The 14,795-nt window shown below is 36.2% G+C and overlaps 1 protein-coding gene across 1 annotated transcript in view; it reads left to right on the top strand.

The window, feature by feature from the left end:
• Positions 1 to 14,795, top strand: part of UGGT2 (UDP-glucose glycoprotein glucosyltransferase 2) — a 170,400-nt gene that overhangs the window by 39,553 nt on the left and 116,052 nt on the right. Inside the window, exons 7-10 of the mRNA XM_028112040.2 lie at positions 1,425 to 1,497; positions 3,981 to 4,081; positions 8,735 to 8,834; positions 11,327 to 11,387. Of these exons, the coding sequence (XP_027967841.1) occupies positions 1,425 to 1,497; positions 3,981 to 4,081; positions 8,735 to 8,834; positions 11,327 to 11,387 (335 nt within the window). The remainder of the gene's footprint in view (positions 1 to 1,424; positions 1,498 to 3,980; positions 4,082 to 8,734; positions 8,835 to 11,326; positions 11,388 to 14,795) is intronic.

Genomic DNA, 14,795 nt, shown 5'->3' with positions numbered 1-14,795 from the left:
ACCACTCCTTTAATTCAGTTCTGTTTTTTCCCCTCTATACATCAGATTTCTAACTGGCCTTCTCTCTGATCTTTGGCCTTCTGTGCCCCAAGTCCTCCTTACCCCCCAAAATAGATGAATCAGTGTTCTTCACAGTGCTTTTGGGTTGAATTCCTTATGATGAAAATCTGACTTTGTGACTCCACTGGTTAAAATCCCTCAGAGGCTCCCCATAACCCCCCCTCATAAATTCTAGTACTGTAGCATTACAAAGAAAGCTTTTCATACTCCAGCCTCTTTCCGCCTTATCACTCTCCCTCAGCCTCTCATTTATACCCTCTGGTTCTGCAACACTAAACTACTATACAGAATAATTTTCTGTTGCCTGGATACCTCCATGTTTGGCTCCATGCTAAGCCTTCATAACCTCTATAGAGTACTTTTATCCCTTAGCATATGCTGTTCCTGCTGCCTGAAACCTTCCTCCTTTGCCCCCCTTTTCTTTCATCAAAGGCCTACTCATCTTTTAAAACTCCTGTCAGTACCTCTGAGATGGCTGACTGTCTTTTTGCTCTGTCAAGGGTGGTTTTCTCTTCTCTATATCCCATATATTCTATGCTTTATTTCATAGAAGGTTTACATACTGTATTAAAATTGTCTATTTGTCTCTCTCCTTTCTACCAAGTGGAGTTTGTGTCTTTTCTGTCTCTCTTCTTCCTGGTGTGTATCTTACAGGAAACAGCATAGCAGGCAGCCAATAAATGTTGGCCTGATGAAGAAATAAAAGGGAGGAGAAGGAAACTGGATCAGAGCACGCAGGGCTTTTAGCTGTAGTCCAGGGGATGCGGGCCTTCAGGAGAGAGGGCGGGAGGGTACTGGAGGGGCCCAGGCACACTCTGAGAGCAGCCCCATGCTCTAAGACATAACAAGTTCTTGTGATCCCAAGTACCCTGCACATAGACCATTTGCCACCCTGTATGTTATAATTGTTTGGTGAGTAGAGGAGAAGGAAAGGGGAAGGGAAATAATGGTAATATGTTGTATCCTTACTCTTTGAGACCATGAGTTTTGGTGTCTTTCTAAAGATTTCTTGATGGTCTTTAAAGGCACTGGAAATAGGTAAGCATGCCTATATTTATTAGGGCTTGGAGCTCCTGCCTGGCTTAAGAGCTAAAGGATTTGTTGCAACCACTTTGGTTTATGATTCCGGTTCTAAAATAGAACATGACTGTGAAGTAATATGTAAAGCATTGGTTAAATATTTAATGACCCAAGCCTGTTTAAAAACAGAGCACACTCAGAAATACAAGTGTGTGCGTGCGTGTGTATCAGTGAGCTGGTCTGTGAAAGAAAAAAATGTAAAACAAAAAGAATTTAAGTTTGCGTTCTAATTTTTGATGACCTCTTCCTTTCCCAGTCTGAAAATGTTTTTGTTTTCAAAACAGCAGTGACCAATACTACTGTAGAGGATGAAATTGAGACAAATGAAGTTCAAGGATTTCTCTTCCAGAAACTGAAGTGAGTCTGAATTGAAATGAAGTTGCATTGCTGTGCTCTTAATTTTGTCCTTAAAGGAGCTCAGTATGCTATGCTGGCCTATGTTTCATGTTCTTTAAATATACCTGTAATTGGTTTTATTTATTATAGAAGTAATACATGGTTAATGCAAAACACAATGGAAAAATAATCATGAATTTCATAGTACGATGAGTATGATTAGAAAAATAAGAATTGGAAATGATCAAAGTTATCTTTGTCAAAGAAACATTATAGAATCTCTTACAGATCTACCGGATTAGAAAAATCATGGCTAGTTTTGGGTCATTAGCATGAAATAATCAAAATTTTTGTGCCTCAGAAGAAGAGAAAATATTTATTTTCTTAATTAAGAAATTTATTTTCTTAATTTCTTAATATTCTGTGTGTGGAGTGCCATAGTAAAAACCTTTTAACATCTGGTCTTAATTTCATATACATGGATAAGTAACCATTCAAAAATTAAAGTTGTGGCCGCCCTTTTTTTCCTGCATCACTGATTGAAGACCAGGAACAGGTTGGTAAGTGCCCTCTGAGTCCTCATGAATGGGGTTGCTGTTTTATATGTGCTTTCCCTCATTTACAAAAGGGAAAGTGTGTGGTTTCATTACAAAGGCAAAATTAATTAAAGGTAAAGGACAGTTTTTATTAATAGCTTTAATTTTTGCCTGGTATTCTAAGTATTTATAAAGGACACTAAGATCAGTTCTCCTGGTGAGCAGATATTGTTACAGAGCAAGGGAACGTTTTTGGAGACTACTAATTTATACAGATGACGGAGTTATATTTCTAAAGTATATCGGTCCAGTGGCATACTAGTGGCCTTAAGAAGTTAATGCATAAAACAGATTGATTCTTTTTTTCTTTTAAAGATTTTATTTATTTATTCATGAGAGACAGAGAGAGAGAAGCAGAGGGAGAAGCAGGCTTCCCGCCGGGCAGGGAGCCCGATGCGGGACTCGATCCCAGGACCCTGGGATCATGACCTGAGCCGAAGGCAGACGCTTAACCATCTGAGCCACCCAGGCTCCCAAAACAGATTTATTCTAAGTAAGGTATTTATTTAGTAGATAACAATACATTTTTATTTCATTGTCAGTTGTCTCAACATCTTGGAATCCACAATTCTGTTCTTTTTTTCTTAATTCTTTTTTAAACGTAACTTTCCATTGGAATAAATTGCACAACATACAAGAAGCTTTTGGAGCCCTGGGATATTAGTTTTTTAAGAGAGGAAGTACTCAAAATTAGTTCTTACACAGTTACTCGATTGAGGCAAAACCCTTTGCTTTGAGATATTATATGAATAATGTATTTTTGTCTGAGTTACATAAATTCAGCAGTGAAAATTGTTAAGATTATGGTTAAATATGAAAAACAATAATGGCTCTTATAAACTTAATATTCTGTGATTTAAAATATTTGAGGGGCCCCTGGGTGGCTCAGTCAGTTAAGCGTCTGCCTTCCGCTCGGGTCATGATCCCAGGGTCCTGGAATCGAGCCCCACATCAGGCTTCTTGCTCAGCGGGGAGCCTGCTTCTCCCTCTCCCTCTGCCTGCTGCACCCCCTGCTTGTGCTCTCTCACTCTCCCTACCAGGAAAATAAATTAAATCTTCAAAAAAAAAATATTTGAGAAAGGGGTTAATTTAATTTGTAGTGAATTTCCTTTTAGGAGAAGTTCTGGTGCTTTTTCACTTGACTGTAAGAACAGTTGTAGTCAGTCTTGATTTGTTTTTTTAAAACCTGGTCCCTGTAATAAAATTGCATGATATCGACACTATGTTTATTGTTAAATATAAGATTAATGCATTTCTGTGTATATGGTTCTGTATATTTTTTATTTCACTTTTTAAAATCTTTTTACTGTTGAAAATATATGTTTTGTAAGTTGTGTTGGAAGTAAAGTTTTTTTTAAGAGAGAATACTATTTAAAATCTAAAATGGCACCATGTCTTGATTTCGTAAGAGTTAGAAGAAAGAAGCCACAGTTGAGATCCTATGTATAGTAAAATGTCATTCCTATTACATTATTATTTGGCACTCTCAAAAAAGATACCTAGATGTGTTTAACGTCAGGCAAAAGTGTATAGGAAGCATTCGTGTTTTCTTTATAAAATAGTTTTGTTTTAAATTATAAAAGCAATACTGTAATTTATAAAATGTTAAAAAGTATAGAGCATGAAAGCTAATAATTCTGCCCTCACCCTTGGGTCCCTTTTAGGTAATGTTAGCATGTTAACAATCGAGAGTCTATCCCTTCAGGTTTTGTTTTGTTTTGTTTTATATATTGAAAAAAGTGCACATACACAGCTCTCATTATTTTTAAGCTCTGCAGGCATAGTTGCCTCATGATGTATTATCTTGGTGAACAGTTTGTGTCTAATTATTTGAAAGGGTTAATTTAAAAAATATACTGCTTGTATAACTTGTGATGATAATTAACATTACTTCATATTCTAATGTAGAGAAAGGTATTCAGATCTTAGAGATAATCTGACAGCATTCCAAAAATACCTGATTGAGAGTAACAAAGAAATGACGCCTTTGAAAGTCTGGGAACTACAAGGTATAGTATTTTGGTCTACTTTAATGTAGCATTTTGGTAACTGATCTCTGTTCTGATAAATAAGCTTTTATATAACATGATATAAATTATTTCATAGATAATAATTACTGATGTGAATTTTTGTGGAAATTGATATTTAATTAAAAGGTTATCCATCAAGCAAAGCATGTTTTTATGTTTGTAAGAGTTTAAATTATACAAAGTGTAGTTTTTGATATCTAATCATTTTTAAAGTATACACTGATTTATCTTGTAGGTTCATCTCAAGTATTAAATCACATTTCAAGGAATCTATAACATTGACTAGTCAGTCAGGAAAACAGAACTAAATCATACTAGTTTTCTTCTGTTTAAAATTTTGAGTTTAATAGACCATTGCATATTTCAGTGTTAGCTTAGAACAGCCTTGTGCTGACCTCCCGTAAGCAGATATCTTGTGATCAGAATTTAGTTTGAACTGTAAGTTCTTTTCGATTTTTAATTTTCTTTTTTATTACTTGTAATTTTTAGTCATTCATGGGAACATCATTTTGCTGTGTAATCCATAACTTTATCACATCTCCCATCAACTTTCTGTTAACAGCTTATTGAGATAACATACTATACAGTTCATCTCTTTAAAATGTACCATCTGATGGGTTTTAGTATATTTTGAGTTTAACTGTCACCGCAGTCAATTTTAGAGTAATTTTCATCACCCGGAAAGGAAAGTAACATACCCATTAACAGTCACTGCCCACTGCTCTCCAGTTTCTCCATCTGTTTCAGGCAAACAGCATTCTACTTTTTCCTTCAAAATGTTCTCCAAGGAACCCATAATTTAGAAAATATAATTGTAGGCGATAATTGGAGGTGATGGGGTGCTTTGAAGGCTTATAAACAGAGGATGTGCTCAGTCAGCTTAGTTTTAATGGATCTGGCTAATGACTATGTTAAGATAGATTTGGATGAACCAGAACCAGGAACTCCATTAAGACATCTTTGAAATCCCGTGGTGAGAGATTGTGCTGTCACTGGTAGACAGCATAGAAAGGAAGGCTGGATTGAGCAAATACTGAGGAGATGAAAGGAGTCAAAGATGGCTTGAAGATTTCCAGCTTTGAGCCTGAATAGGGAGAATATAAAACATGTCAGTATGTTTCAGGGTTGAAGGTGGAGTTCAGGAATAACGAGACTGATGTTAAAAGGATTGCTTAAAGTGACTGTGACATATTCAGATGACAGGGTCCAGTCATGGGGTGAGAGCATAAAGTCTGTAAGCTAAAAGGAGAAGATTGAAAGAGCTGAACATCTTAGCACAAAGGCTTACAAAGGAGGGGGAGCTGACTGGTGGTGTAGAGTGACCAGTTGGTACACGAGGGCGGGCGCTGTGGTGCTCATCCACATGTGGAAAGGTGGAAAGTACAGCCCGTGAAGAAGTGGAGGAGCACATTACAGAAGCTAAACAAAGTAGATTTCCAAGACAGAATGTAAGCACTATCTTTTTTACTTTTTTATTGATTTACCAAATATTTATTGTATATCTACTACAGGTCAGCCATGTCTGTACATCCATGGTTTCATAATTTTTGGCTGAGAGCTACAGTAGGAAACCTATTTTACCTCAAGACCCATATACAAGTGTATGATGTAAGAATGCATAGATATGCTCAAAACTAAAAAAAAGAAAAGTAAAAAAAGCTTCTGCATACAATGTGTATGTTTACTACATTTTATTCAATCTGACAAACTTTTTTTCCTACCCTATTTTCATTAGAAAAATAACTTCATATTACCTATCCATCTGATTTCACTACTAACTAATGGGTTCCAACTGACATTTTGGAAAACACTGGATTCTGAAGATAAACTGAGCTAAAATAGACCCTGCATATCTTCAAAGGATCTTAGTAAACATAAAAATTTTGAAAACCAGAGGGGCGCCTGGGTGGCTCAGTCGTCAAGCGTCTGCCTTCGGCTCAGGTCATGATCCCAGGGTCCTGGGATTAAGCCCTGCGTTGGGCTCCCTGCTCGGCCAAGAGCCTGCTTCTCCCTCTCCCACTCCCCCTGCTTGTGTTCCCTCTTTCGCTGTCTCTCTCTGTCAAATAAATAAAATCTTAAAAAAAAAAAAAAATTAGCCAACACTCTATCTGGCAAAATGTTAGGCTATTTATATACATTATCCTAATTACTTTTTTAAAAACTCATATGAGTTATATATTCCACTTTTCCAGATGAGGAAATTAAGAAATGGACACTTAAAATAATGAATCTAAGTTCACAAATCTGATAAAGCACAAATCAGGGATACCTAAAATGAGCAGATCTGTGTCATTATAAAGTCTAAATTCTTTCTTCTGCCTAGCATTGTGCCTTTTTGAGTATAATGTTGTATAGCCAAATACTGTCAGGCAAGATCTTTGATCATACACCTTCCTCTTTTATAAGTTGTTACACCATTCAGTCATGTAAGCAATGACTAAGTTTTCTCACCTAAAAATATGTATATCCCTAAATATACACATCAGTTAAAAATTGTATTACTTATAAATGCCTTTAATAACAATAGAATGAGAAACAACATAAAGGATCTTGTAATTTTACTATTCATTCATTCATCAATAGTGAGCACCTCCTTGTGTATCAGGTACTTTTTTTAGTGAGAACATTTACTCTCTACTCCCTTAGCAAATTTCAATTATGCAGTACAGTGATACCAACTCTTGTCACCCTGGTATATGTTAGATTCTCATCCCCTCTTCATCTTATAGCTGAAAATGTATGCCCTTTTCCCAACCTCTCCATCTTTCCTCTATCCAGTCCCAGGCAGCTACTTTTCTACTCTGTGTGAGTTTGACTTTTTTTTTTTTTTTTAGATTTTACATATAAGTGATACTGTGCAGTATTTGTCTTTCTCTGTCTGGCTGTTTTCACTTAGCATAATGTCCTCCAGGTTCACCATGTTGTTACAAATGGCAAAATTTCTATTCTATTTAATGCTGAATAATATTCCACTATATGTATGTACCACATTTTCTCTAACCGTCACTCATCCGTGGACATTTAGGTTGTTTCCATCCTGTCTGCTGTGAATACTGCTGCAGTGAACATGGGAGTACAGATAGCTCTTTGAGATACTGATTTCATTTCCTTTGGATACATATGCAGAAGTGGGATTGCTGGATCACATGGTGATTTTAGTTTTACTTTCTTGAGGAATCCCCATAATGTTTTCCATAGTGGCTATACCAGTTTACAGGAGTTCCTTGTATATTTTTGTTATTAACCCCTTATCAGATGATTTGCAAATATTTTCTCCCGTTCTGTAGCTTGCTTTTTCATTTTGTTGATTTCCTTGCTGTGTAGAAGGTTTGTAGTATGATATAGTCCCACTTGTTCATTTTCACTTTGCTGCCTTTGGTTTTGGTGTCAAATCCAAAAAATCATTGCTAAAACTAATGTCAAGGAGCTTATTCCTATGTTTTCTTTCAGGATCTTATGGATTTAGGTCTTAAATTTAAGTCTAACCCATTTTGAGTTGATTTTTGTGTATTGTGTAAGATAGGGGTCCATTTTCATTCTTTTGCATGTGAATGTCCAGTTTTCGCAGCACCATTTATTGAATAGAAAGTCAGTACTTCTTTGCAGGAAGTGATCCCCTTGCAGAAGGATCTTAGTGAGATAAGCATTGAGAAATGGCTATTGCGTTTGGCAGTCAGGAGATAGTACTGAGCACTGACAATTTCACTGCATTGCTGGAGCTGGAAACTTGCTGAAGCTGGTTGAGGAAATGCTATTTAAAGTTACTCAGCTAGAAAGTGATAGGTGGAATTTGAACCTTGGTTGTTAGGCTCTCCATCCCATGGGAAGCTGTGCTAAGAACCTCTCTTCCTAAGCTTTGACTCCAACCCAATTCACTACCCTGAGAACGTGGAAACAAAATTAGCCTTGTTATGCTAAACTGGTTATTTTGCTAGCATATGGTAAGCTAGGTTTCTACCCGTGGTGAAATGTTAAAGAGAAACAATATGTTTCACTGTTCCGTAATGAACAGAACTCAGCTTTAAAATCTTTTCTGAATCTTGACAAAGTAAAGGAGACTAAGAAAAATGACTACTTACGACGTACTGGAGACTGACCACATAAGCCACAGTTTGCTTTCCATAGAACTGTAGTATCGAGGAAAATACCAAGTTTAGGATTTTATTTTCATTGTGGTATAAAGTTAAAACATGTTGAAAGAGAAAGTGAGTGTTTGATATTTACTCAGTTGGACACATTGGATTTTAAAGTTCTTTCCAGAATTGGCTCCTCAAAGCTCTTTTTTCCTTTTGTTATTCTTACCAAAGCTTTTGTTTCATGTTTTCTTCAACCTTAGAAAAAATAGTTTTGCATCAACATTTCTTTCCCTGTATCTTTTTGAAGCTATACTGTAATTTGTGGAAAACAATAGGTATTAAATGATAATTAGTCCTTCATGAAAGTGTAAAGCTTACCTTATTTGGACATAAGTGATAGCCTTCCATTTAAAACTTTTGAAGAATGTTAAAATATAAGAGTGTTAATATCTATATATACATACATGGCAAGAAGTGTTGACTAAATTATTTAAATTACATGGTGATGTTGATAAAGATCTGATACTATGCTAGATTGCTTAATTTTTTTTTCCAGATCTTAGTTTTCAGGCAGCTTCTCAAATAATGTCCACTCCAGTTTATGATGCTGTAAAATTAATGAAAGACATTTCACAGAACTTCCCCATAAAAGCCAGGTATGTTAAAGCTTATTACTTTGATTTATAGCCAGAACTTTTTCCATTAAATAAATTTTATGAAAATAGCTGATTTCATTTTAACATGGTGATATCAATTCTAATAGATACAGTGTTAATGAACTCAGGATATTTCTTCATCATATGCATGTTGTTTTCTTATCAGAGGAGAGTATTGGGTTGTGTATACGTGTGTGTGTACTGCAAGATAGAATTCCTGAATTAGAGGCAAATAGAAAGGAAAAATAATTTATTAAAATTGTTTAAACATAAACAGTGGTATGGTAATCCAGATATGGTAAACTTGTTTAAGGAATGAATAATGAGGGAGTAATTTTTCTCTTTTCTAGGTAGGGGGCGATGAAAAGTGTTATTCTAAATAGATTTATGCCCAGAGTATGGCTAGATCATGTTCTTACCCTTTCAGATTCTAAACAGGTAGTAATGTCTTACTTATGGAATATTTACTTTTTTTCCAGTAGGATACCTAATCGAACTTCTTCCAGAAATACAGATTTTACATTAAACATATCTTGCAGTTCAATAGATAATACATTTGCATGTCTAAAAGTAATCAGTATTTCTACGAAATAACAAAACTCTTATGCATTTGTAGTCTGGTTAGGAATGACAGGATCTACAATTATAAGCAACCAGTGAAAATAAGTTAGCTTATCTTGAAGATACAGAGCCCGTGACAAGTGCAGCCCTGTTTTTCCTGAAGGGGAGAGCATTCCTGCCGTGGTCACAGCCCTCTCCGCCTGTGGGGGATTGCTGTGCCTCTGTGTGTCTCAGACACTAGGTTGTACATTTGTCCACCCTGCAGATTACTGAATTTACATCTAGATATTCTTTCCTTTGTAAGATAAATAAGTAGTACAGAGTTGGCCACAAGATAACAAGAACCTTTCCAGGGGACCCTGAAATAGAGGGGTTTGTCAACTTATTTACAGATTAAGAATTAATGTATTGATGTGACTCTTTGTGTTCATTTTAGTTTAAACACTCAAGAATTTGAGAAGTCAGTATTTATATATTAGAACAGAAATATGCATATGTGCATAAATGTTTAGCTGCACTGCTGTTTCTGAAATTACTAGGTCAAATGCAAATTAAGTGAAATAACTCTAGTTTTAAGAAGACCGTTTATTCACTCTGTTGACAGTAAGTCAGTTGTAATCCAGGGTTCTGTTGCTAAACTCTGCTCTTAGTTTGTGGTTGATCATTAAAAAAAATTGCAAACTATGGTAACACTGCTCAGTGGCTAATTTATAGGCTTGAGCATATCTGTAAAGCCACTCGATAGACAATCAATAAATGATAAAATATTCGCTAAATGAATGAAAAATTTGCATTATCAAATTATCTAATGTAATTTCTCTCAAATGCTGCCAAATTTTAGGAGATAATGCATACTTATTGTGGGTTGTTTTAAGATACCCCTTTCTGCTTGTGTTTTACTTTATTTTTTTTTATTATGTTATGTTAGTCACCATACGGTACATCATTAGTTTTTGATGTAGTGTTCCCTGATTCATTGTTTGCGTATAACACCCAGTGCTCCATGCAGTACGTGCCCTCCTTAATATCCATCACTGAGCTAACGTATCCCCCCACTCCCCTACCCTCTAAAACCCTCAGTTTGTTTCCCAGAGTCCATCGTCTCTCATGGTTCATCTCCCCGTCTGATTGCCCCCCTTCATTTTTCCCTTCCTTTAAAGCTGAACTTTACATTATCAATCTTTTAATTTTTCAATAATTTTATTTGCATAAAATTGACAAATATGTAACTAATTTTGCTAGGAGTTATCAAGTCAAATAAATGTAGTTAATAGACTTGTTAAAAAAAATCTTCTCTGTCTTTAAGTTATAGGGGATATTCAAGAGTGAATACATGAAATCAGTTTTATTAGTCGTTTAGAACTTACATGCTCTGGTAGAGGTCCCAGGTTAACCAAAATCTTTATGTCCAGGTATTCTGAAAATTGCCCGTTTGCATTGACACATTTGATGATATTGGTAATTTCATACAAAATTTCTCTGTACGGGCCAAATAGCACAAAATAGCATTTTCAGTCAAGTATATTTGAAAAATAAGTATCTAGTAGTAAACAAGTTCTGACAGTACTTAATGCATACAGTTAGTACACATGAGCCCTTTTTTAAAATTAAGTTTTTATTTTAATTCCAGTGTAATTAACAAACAGTATTATATTAGTTTCAGGTGTGTAGTACAGTGATTCAGCAACTCCATACATCACCCAGAGTGTGCATGAACTCTTGACAGTCTGTAATCCACCTGCATCAAACACCCTTGTCAAATGAAAGCCATTGTACCAGTTGTCAAATAGGCTGCATGGAAATGTATACTTTTCGGTTATGAAGCATTTCGAGATTTTAGGTTCTTATCCAGAGTATTATATTACACTGAATTACAGATTAGTCTTAAATATTTAAGAAAAAATTAATTGTATCAGTATTTATTTTCCCAGATCTCTGACCAGAATTGCTGTAAATCAACTTATGAGGGAGGAAATACAGGAAAATCAAAAGGTTTGTTTGAATTTTTTTTTTTAATTTACTACACTAATATCACTATTTTAGACTTTGGATCTCCAATTTTCATGCAAAAAAGAAAATGATAATTTGTGCTTTTTTGATTGTTAAAACAGTTCAGGTTTTTCCATTTTTAGATTGTCTACTCTATATAGCTTACAGTCTGTGATCCTAGCCAATCTTTCCTGACATATATCTTACTTCTTCATGCACCCTGTACTCCAGATCTTCTGCCCACGTAGTATGGTTTTCTTTATAGGATAAAGAATAAAGCTATGAGTTAACGATTCTGTTTCTCATAATTGGTTTTGCTTTAAAAGCTTGTGAGGCCCGAGTCAGGTTTGGACCACAGGAACATTATTAGAATCATATGTCATATAGGGCACAGTTGATCAGTAGTTTGATAAGATTCTGCCAAGTGGTCTCTTAAATTACCTTAAGAACCCAAATGACCCTAGCTGTGTAGTATTTGTGAAGTGCTTAGAACACTGCCCAGCTTAATGACATAGGACTGCCTTGGCTTTAAGAAATAGAACCAGATGCACAGGGCCCTGAACACTAGGAGTTTGTTTTTCTCACGTAAAAAAGTCTCAGAGTAGGTGGTTACAGATTTTCTCCTTCTGTGGCTGCAGAGTGGCTCCCACAGCTCTAGGCTTCTTATTTGTATTCAAAGCTGAAAGAGGCAGGAGGATGGTATTAGCCACATGTATCCTCTCTAAAGCCTTCCTGGAACACTTCAGCTGACTACTTCCATCATGTTGGCCAGAATTTTGTCATGAAGCTATCTATTGCTGCAAGGGAGGCTAGAAAACTCGTGTTCTTGTAATTGAGGCAAGCTGAGGAGAGGTGGGTTAGCTTAGCCAGCCAACAGTGCCTGTCCCATGGAGACAGAGCTCTCAATAGATGTCAGCTCTCCTGATGGCGACCAACAACTCCAACAGTAATAGTGAAGAAGTAGATGCCTAGTCCGTGGCTGGAGGCTGGGTGTTGAGAGCCGTCATACAGCATCCCTGTATGGGGTATTCTTGCCTCACTGACCACCTAACAAATTATTGCTTATCCTCCAAAACTAGTTGTAGTATTACTCCTTTCTGTAATTTTCCTAATTGCTGTTACCCTTCTTGGAACAGAATGGATTGTTTTCTAATGAAAGTTGCTGTATTTCCAGTGAATTTTGTTTGAATAACATACCTGCAGTAGGAAAAGAAGAGAGAGTAGCGAAGAAAAGGGAGGAAAAACAAAGGATGCCAGAGTATCAGTGGCTTCATCCAGTATATTTTTGTGCTCATTTAAAAGTCCCGAGTGGGTGTTCTGGTCATCCGAGCATTGCTCCAAGTGGTGACTTAGGGTCGAAAGGCTGGAGGACTTCATGAGGTTAAAGAACAATATAGTGGGGATGAAAGAGAGGTCATTGGAAGGACTGAAGACCAGATCATTGCACTGGAAAATTTCACAGGTAGACCAGTGCGATGGCCTAATCATAGGGTAACAGCCAAAGCTGGTTGCTGAAGCAGAGTGGAAGTGGAAGGTGATAGAATTGAGGAAATCAGGAAACTCTGAATCTGGAGGCTTGAATGAGTATGGTGCCTGGTGTGGTGCTTTCCCTCAGAAATATTTGTTGAATTAAAAACTGGTCAATGTTTAAATGTTATCTGTAATATAGTCAATGCTTAGCAACAGGTAGTTTTATAAATTATGTGTGTATTATAGCAGTTATTAATACCCCAATTTATAAAATGAGATCCAGTGATTTCTGTTAGGTCATAGAGTTGGTAAAAGAACCAGAATTTATGCTCTGATACATAGTTCATTTCAGATCAATCTCATAAGCACTTAGAATTTGTTCAAGGGCCAAACATCTTGCCAGGTAATGAGAAAACAAAGATATTTGGGGAGATTAAGAAATTTGATCTACTTTTGTTTTTTCTCAAAATTCTTGACTGACTCCTATTTCCAGAAGAACAACATACAAAATTTAGAGAAATGCATTTAATAAAACCAGGTGGGGTAGGAGGAGTCTAATGTAGACTGTCAGCTCCTCTGTGAAAACCAACAGGAAAACCTGTTGATAAAGCAACGCTGAGTTTAATCACTTACTGAAGTAAGGGAGAACAATACCATGGTAGAATCTTACTCTCAAATGAAGGATGTTATGGTAGATTATTTATAGGTTCTAGAGCTTCTGTTCAAGAGGTTTGATTGGGTCTTTCAAGGTGGAGGGAATTATTTGGGATTGCGTGGAGTTTGTAACATAGTAGTTTAGGATCGGTCAACACAAAAGTGATGGTTTTGATGAGCCAACTTACAAGCAAACTCTTTGCCCAGATTAGGTAACTGTTCAGATTTGCAAACCAGACTGTTTTGCACATATATTCCAGATTTGCCTGGAACAATTTGTTTGCAAGAACTTCCTGAAGCAAATGGTTATTTAATCATCTATAACTTTATCTTCCTGGACAAGAATTTCCTGTAATAGTTAAGTGATATTGGCTCAAGTGATCTCCATTCTCAGTCCCAGTAGTTGAGCTGTAATGACATAGGTGGTCTCATTTCCCTCTAGGAGGGCAAGAGATGACTCAAGAAGTAGACAGTAGCTAGCTAGAAAAGTGGGGAGAGACAGTGTTATTTTCCCTATAGTACTTTATGACCAAAGATTTGATATTGCTAGTAGATAGAAAGTCATAGGGGGAAAGGCTGTTTAAAAATTTAAGATCATTGGTTGATATTTTGCAGAGGGAAAACATGAAATATTGAGATGGATTATGTTATTGTTCACAGCCACTCTTTTCCCTCTGATGTTGATTGATGCCATGTCACTTTAGCTAATATAAAATGAGCAGATACCCACATCTGTGCAAGCAGATGCTTTGTGGTTCAGTTGCCTTGTTGCTTCTGCTTTCATGAGGCATGTCCCACATAGAGGCTGCTCGCCTGGTCTGGCGCCTGAAATGAAAAAGGCCCTGGAGTAGAAGTGAAGATGACCTGAAGGTGTGAATATATGATATGAGCAAGAAGTAAATGTTTCCTTTAGTAAGCCACTGAGATTTGGGAGTTCTTTATATTAAGAACTTGGTTACAGTAATATCATCAAATATGTTAAATTTCATACATTCCTTTTCCATTTGTTAAATTGCATTTTATCTTATGCTCTTGAAACTATAAAACAATGTTTCTATGTTTGAAAGAAACTCAGAATAATTTCTGTTGCTCTATGAAACCATGATTTTAGGGCTATTAGAAGAACTGAAGGAATAAAGTAGCTATGGAAATAAGAAAGAACAGGCAGAAGTTCTGGGTTTAGTTCCTGGTACTAGCTTTTTTTTTTTTTTTTTTTTAAAGATTTTATTTATTTATTTGACAGAGCGAGAGAGCACAAGCAGAGGGAACAGTTGAGGGAGAGGGAGA

Source organism: Eumetopias jubatus, unplaced genomic scaffold (assembly GCF_037043125.1).
Source record: "Eumetopias jubatus isolate StellerSeaLion01/CBP00866 unplaced genomic scaffold, mEumJub1_p1.0 scaffold_3, whole genome shotgun sequence".
Classification (NCBI taxonomy): Eukaryota; Metazoa; Chordata; class Mammalia; order Carnivora; family Otariidae; genus Eumetopias; species Eumetopias jubatus.
Note: the sequence above shows the minus strand (reverse complement) of the source record. Positions and strands in the feature narration are given on the sequence as shown.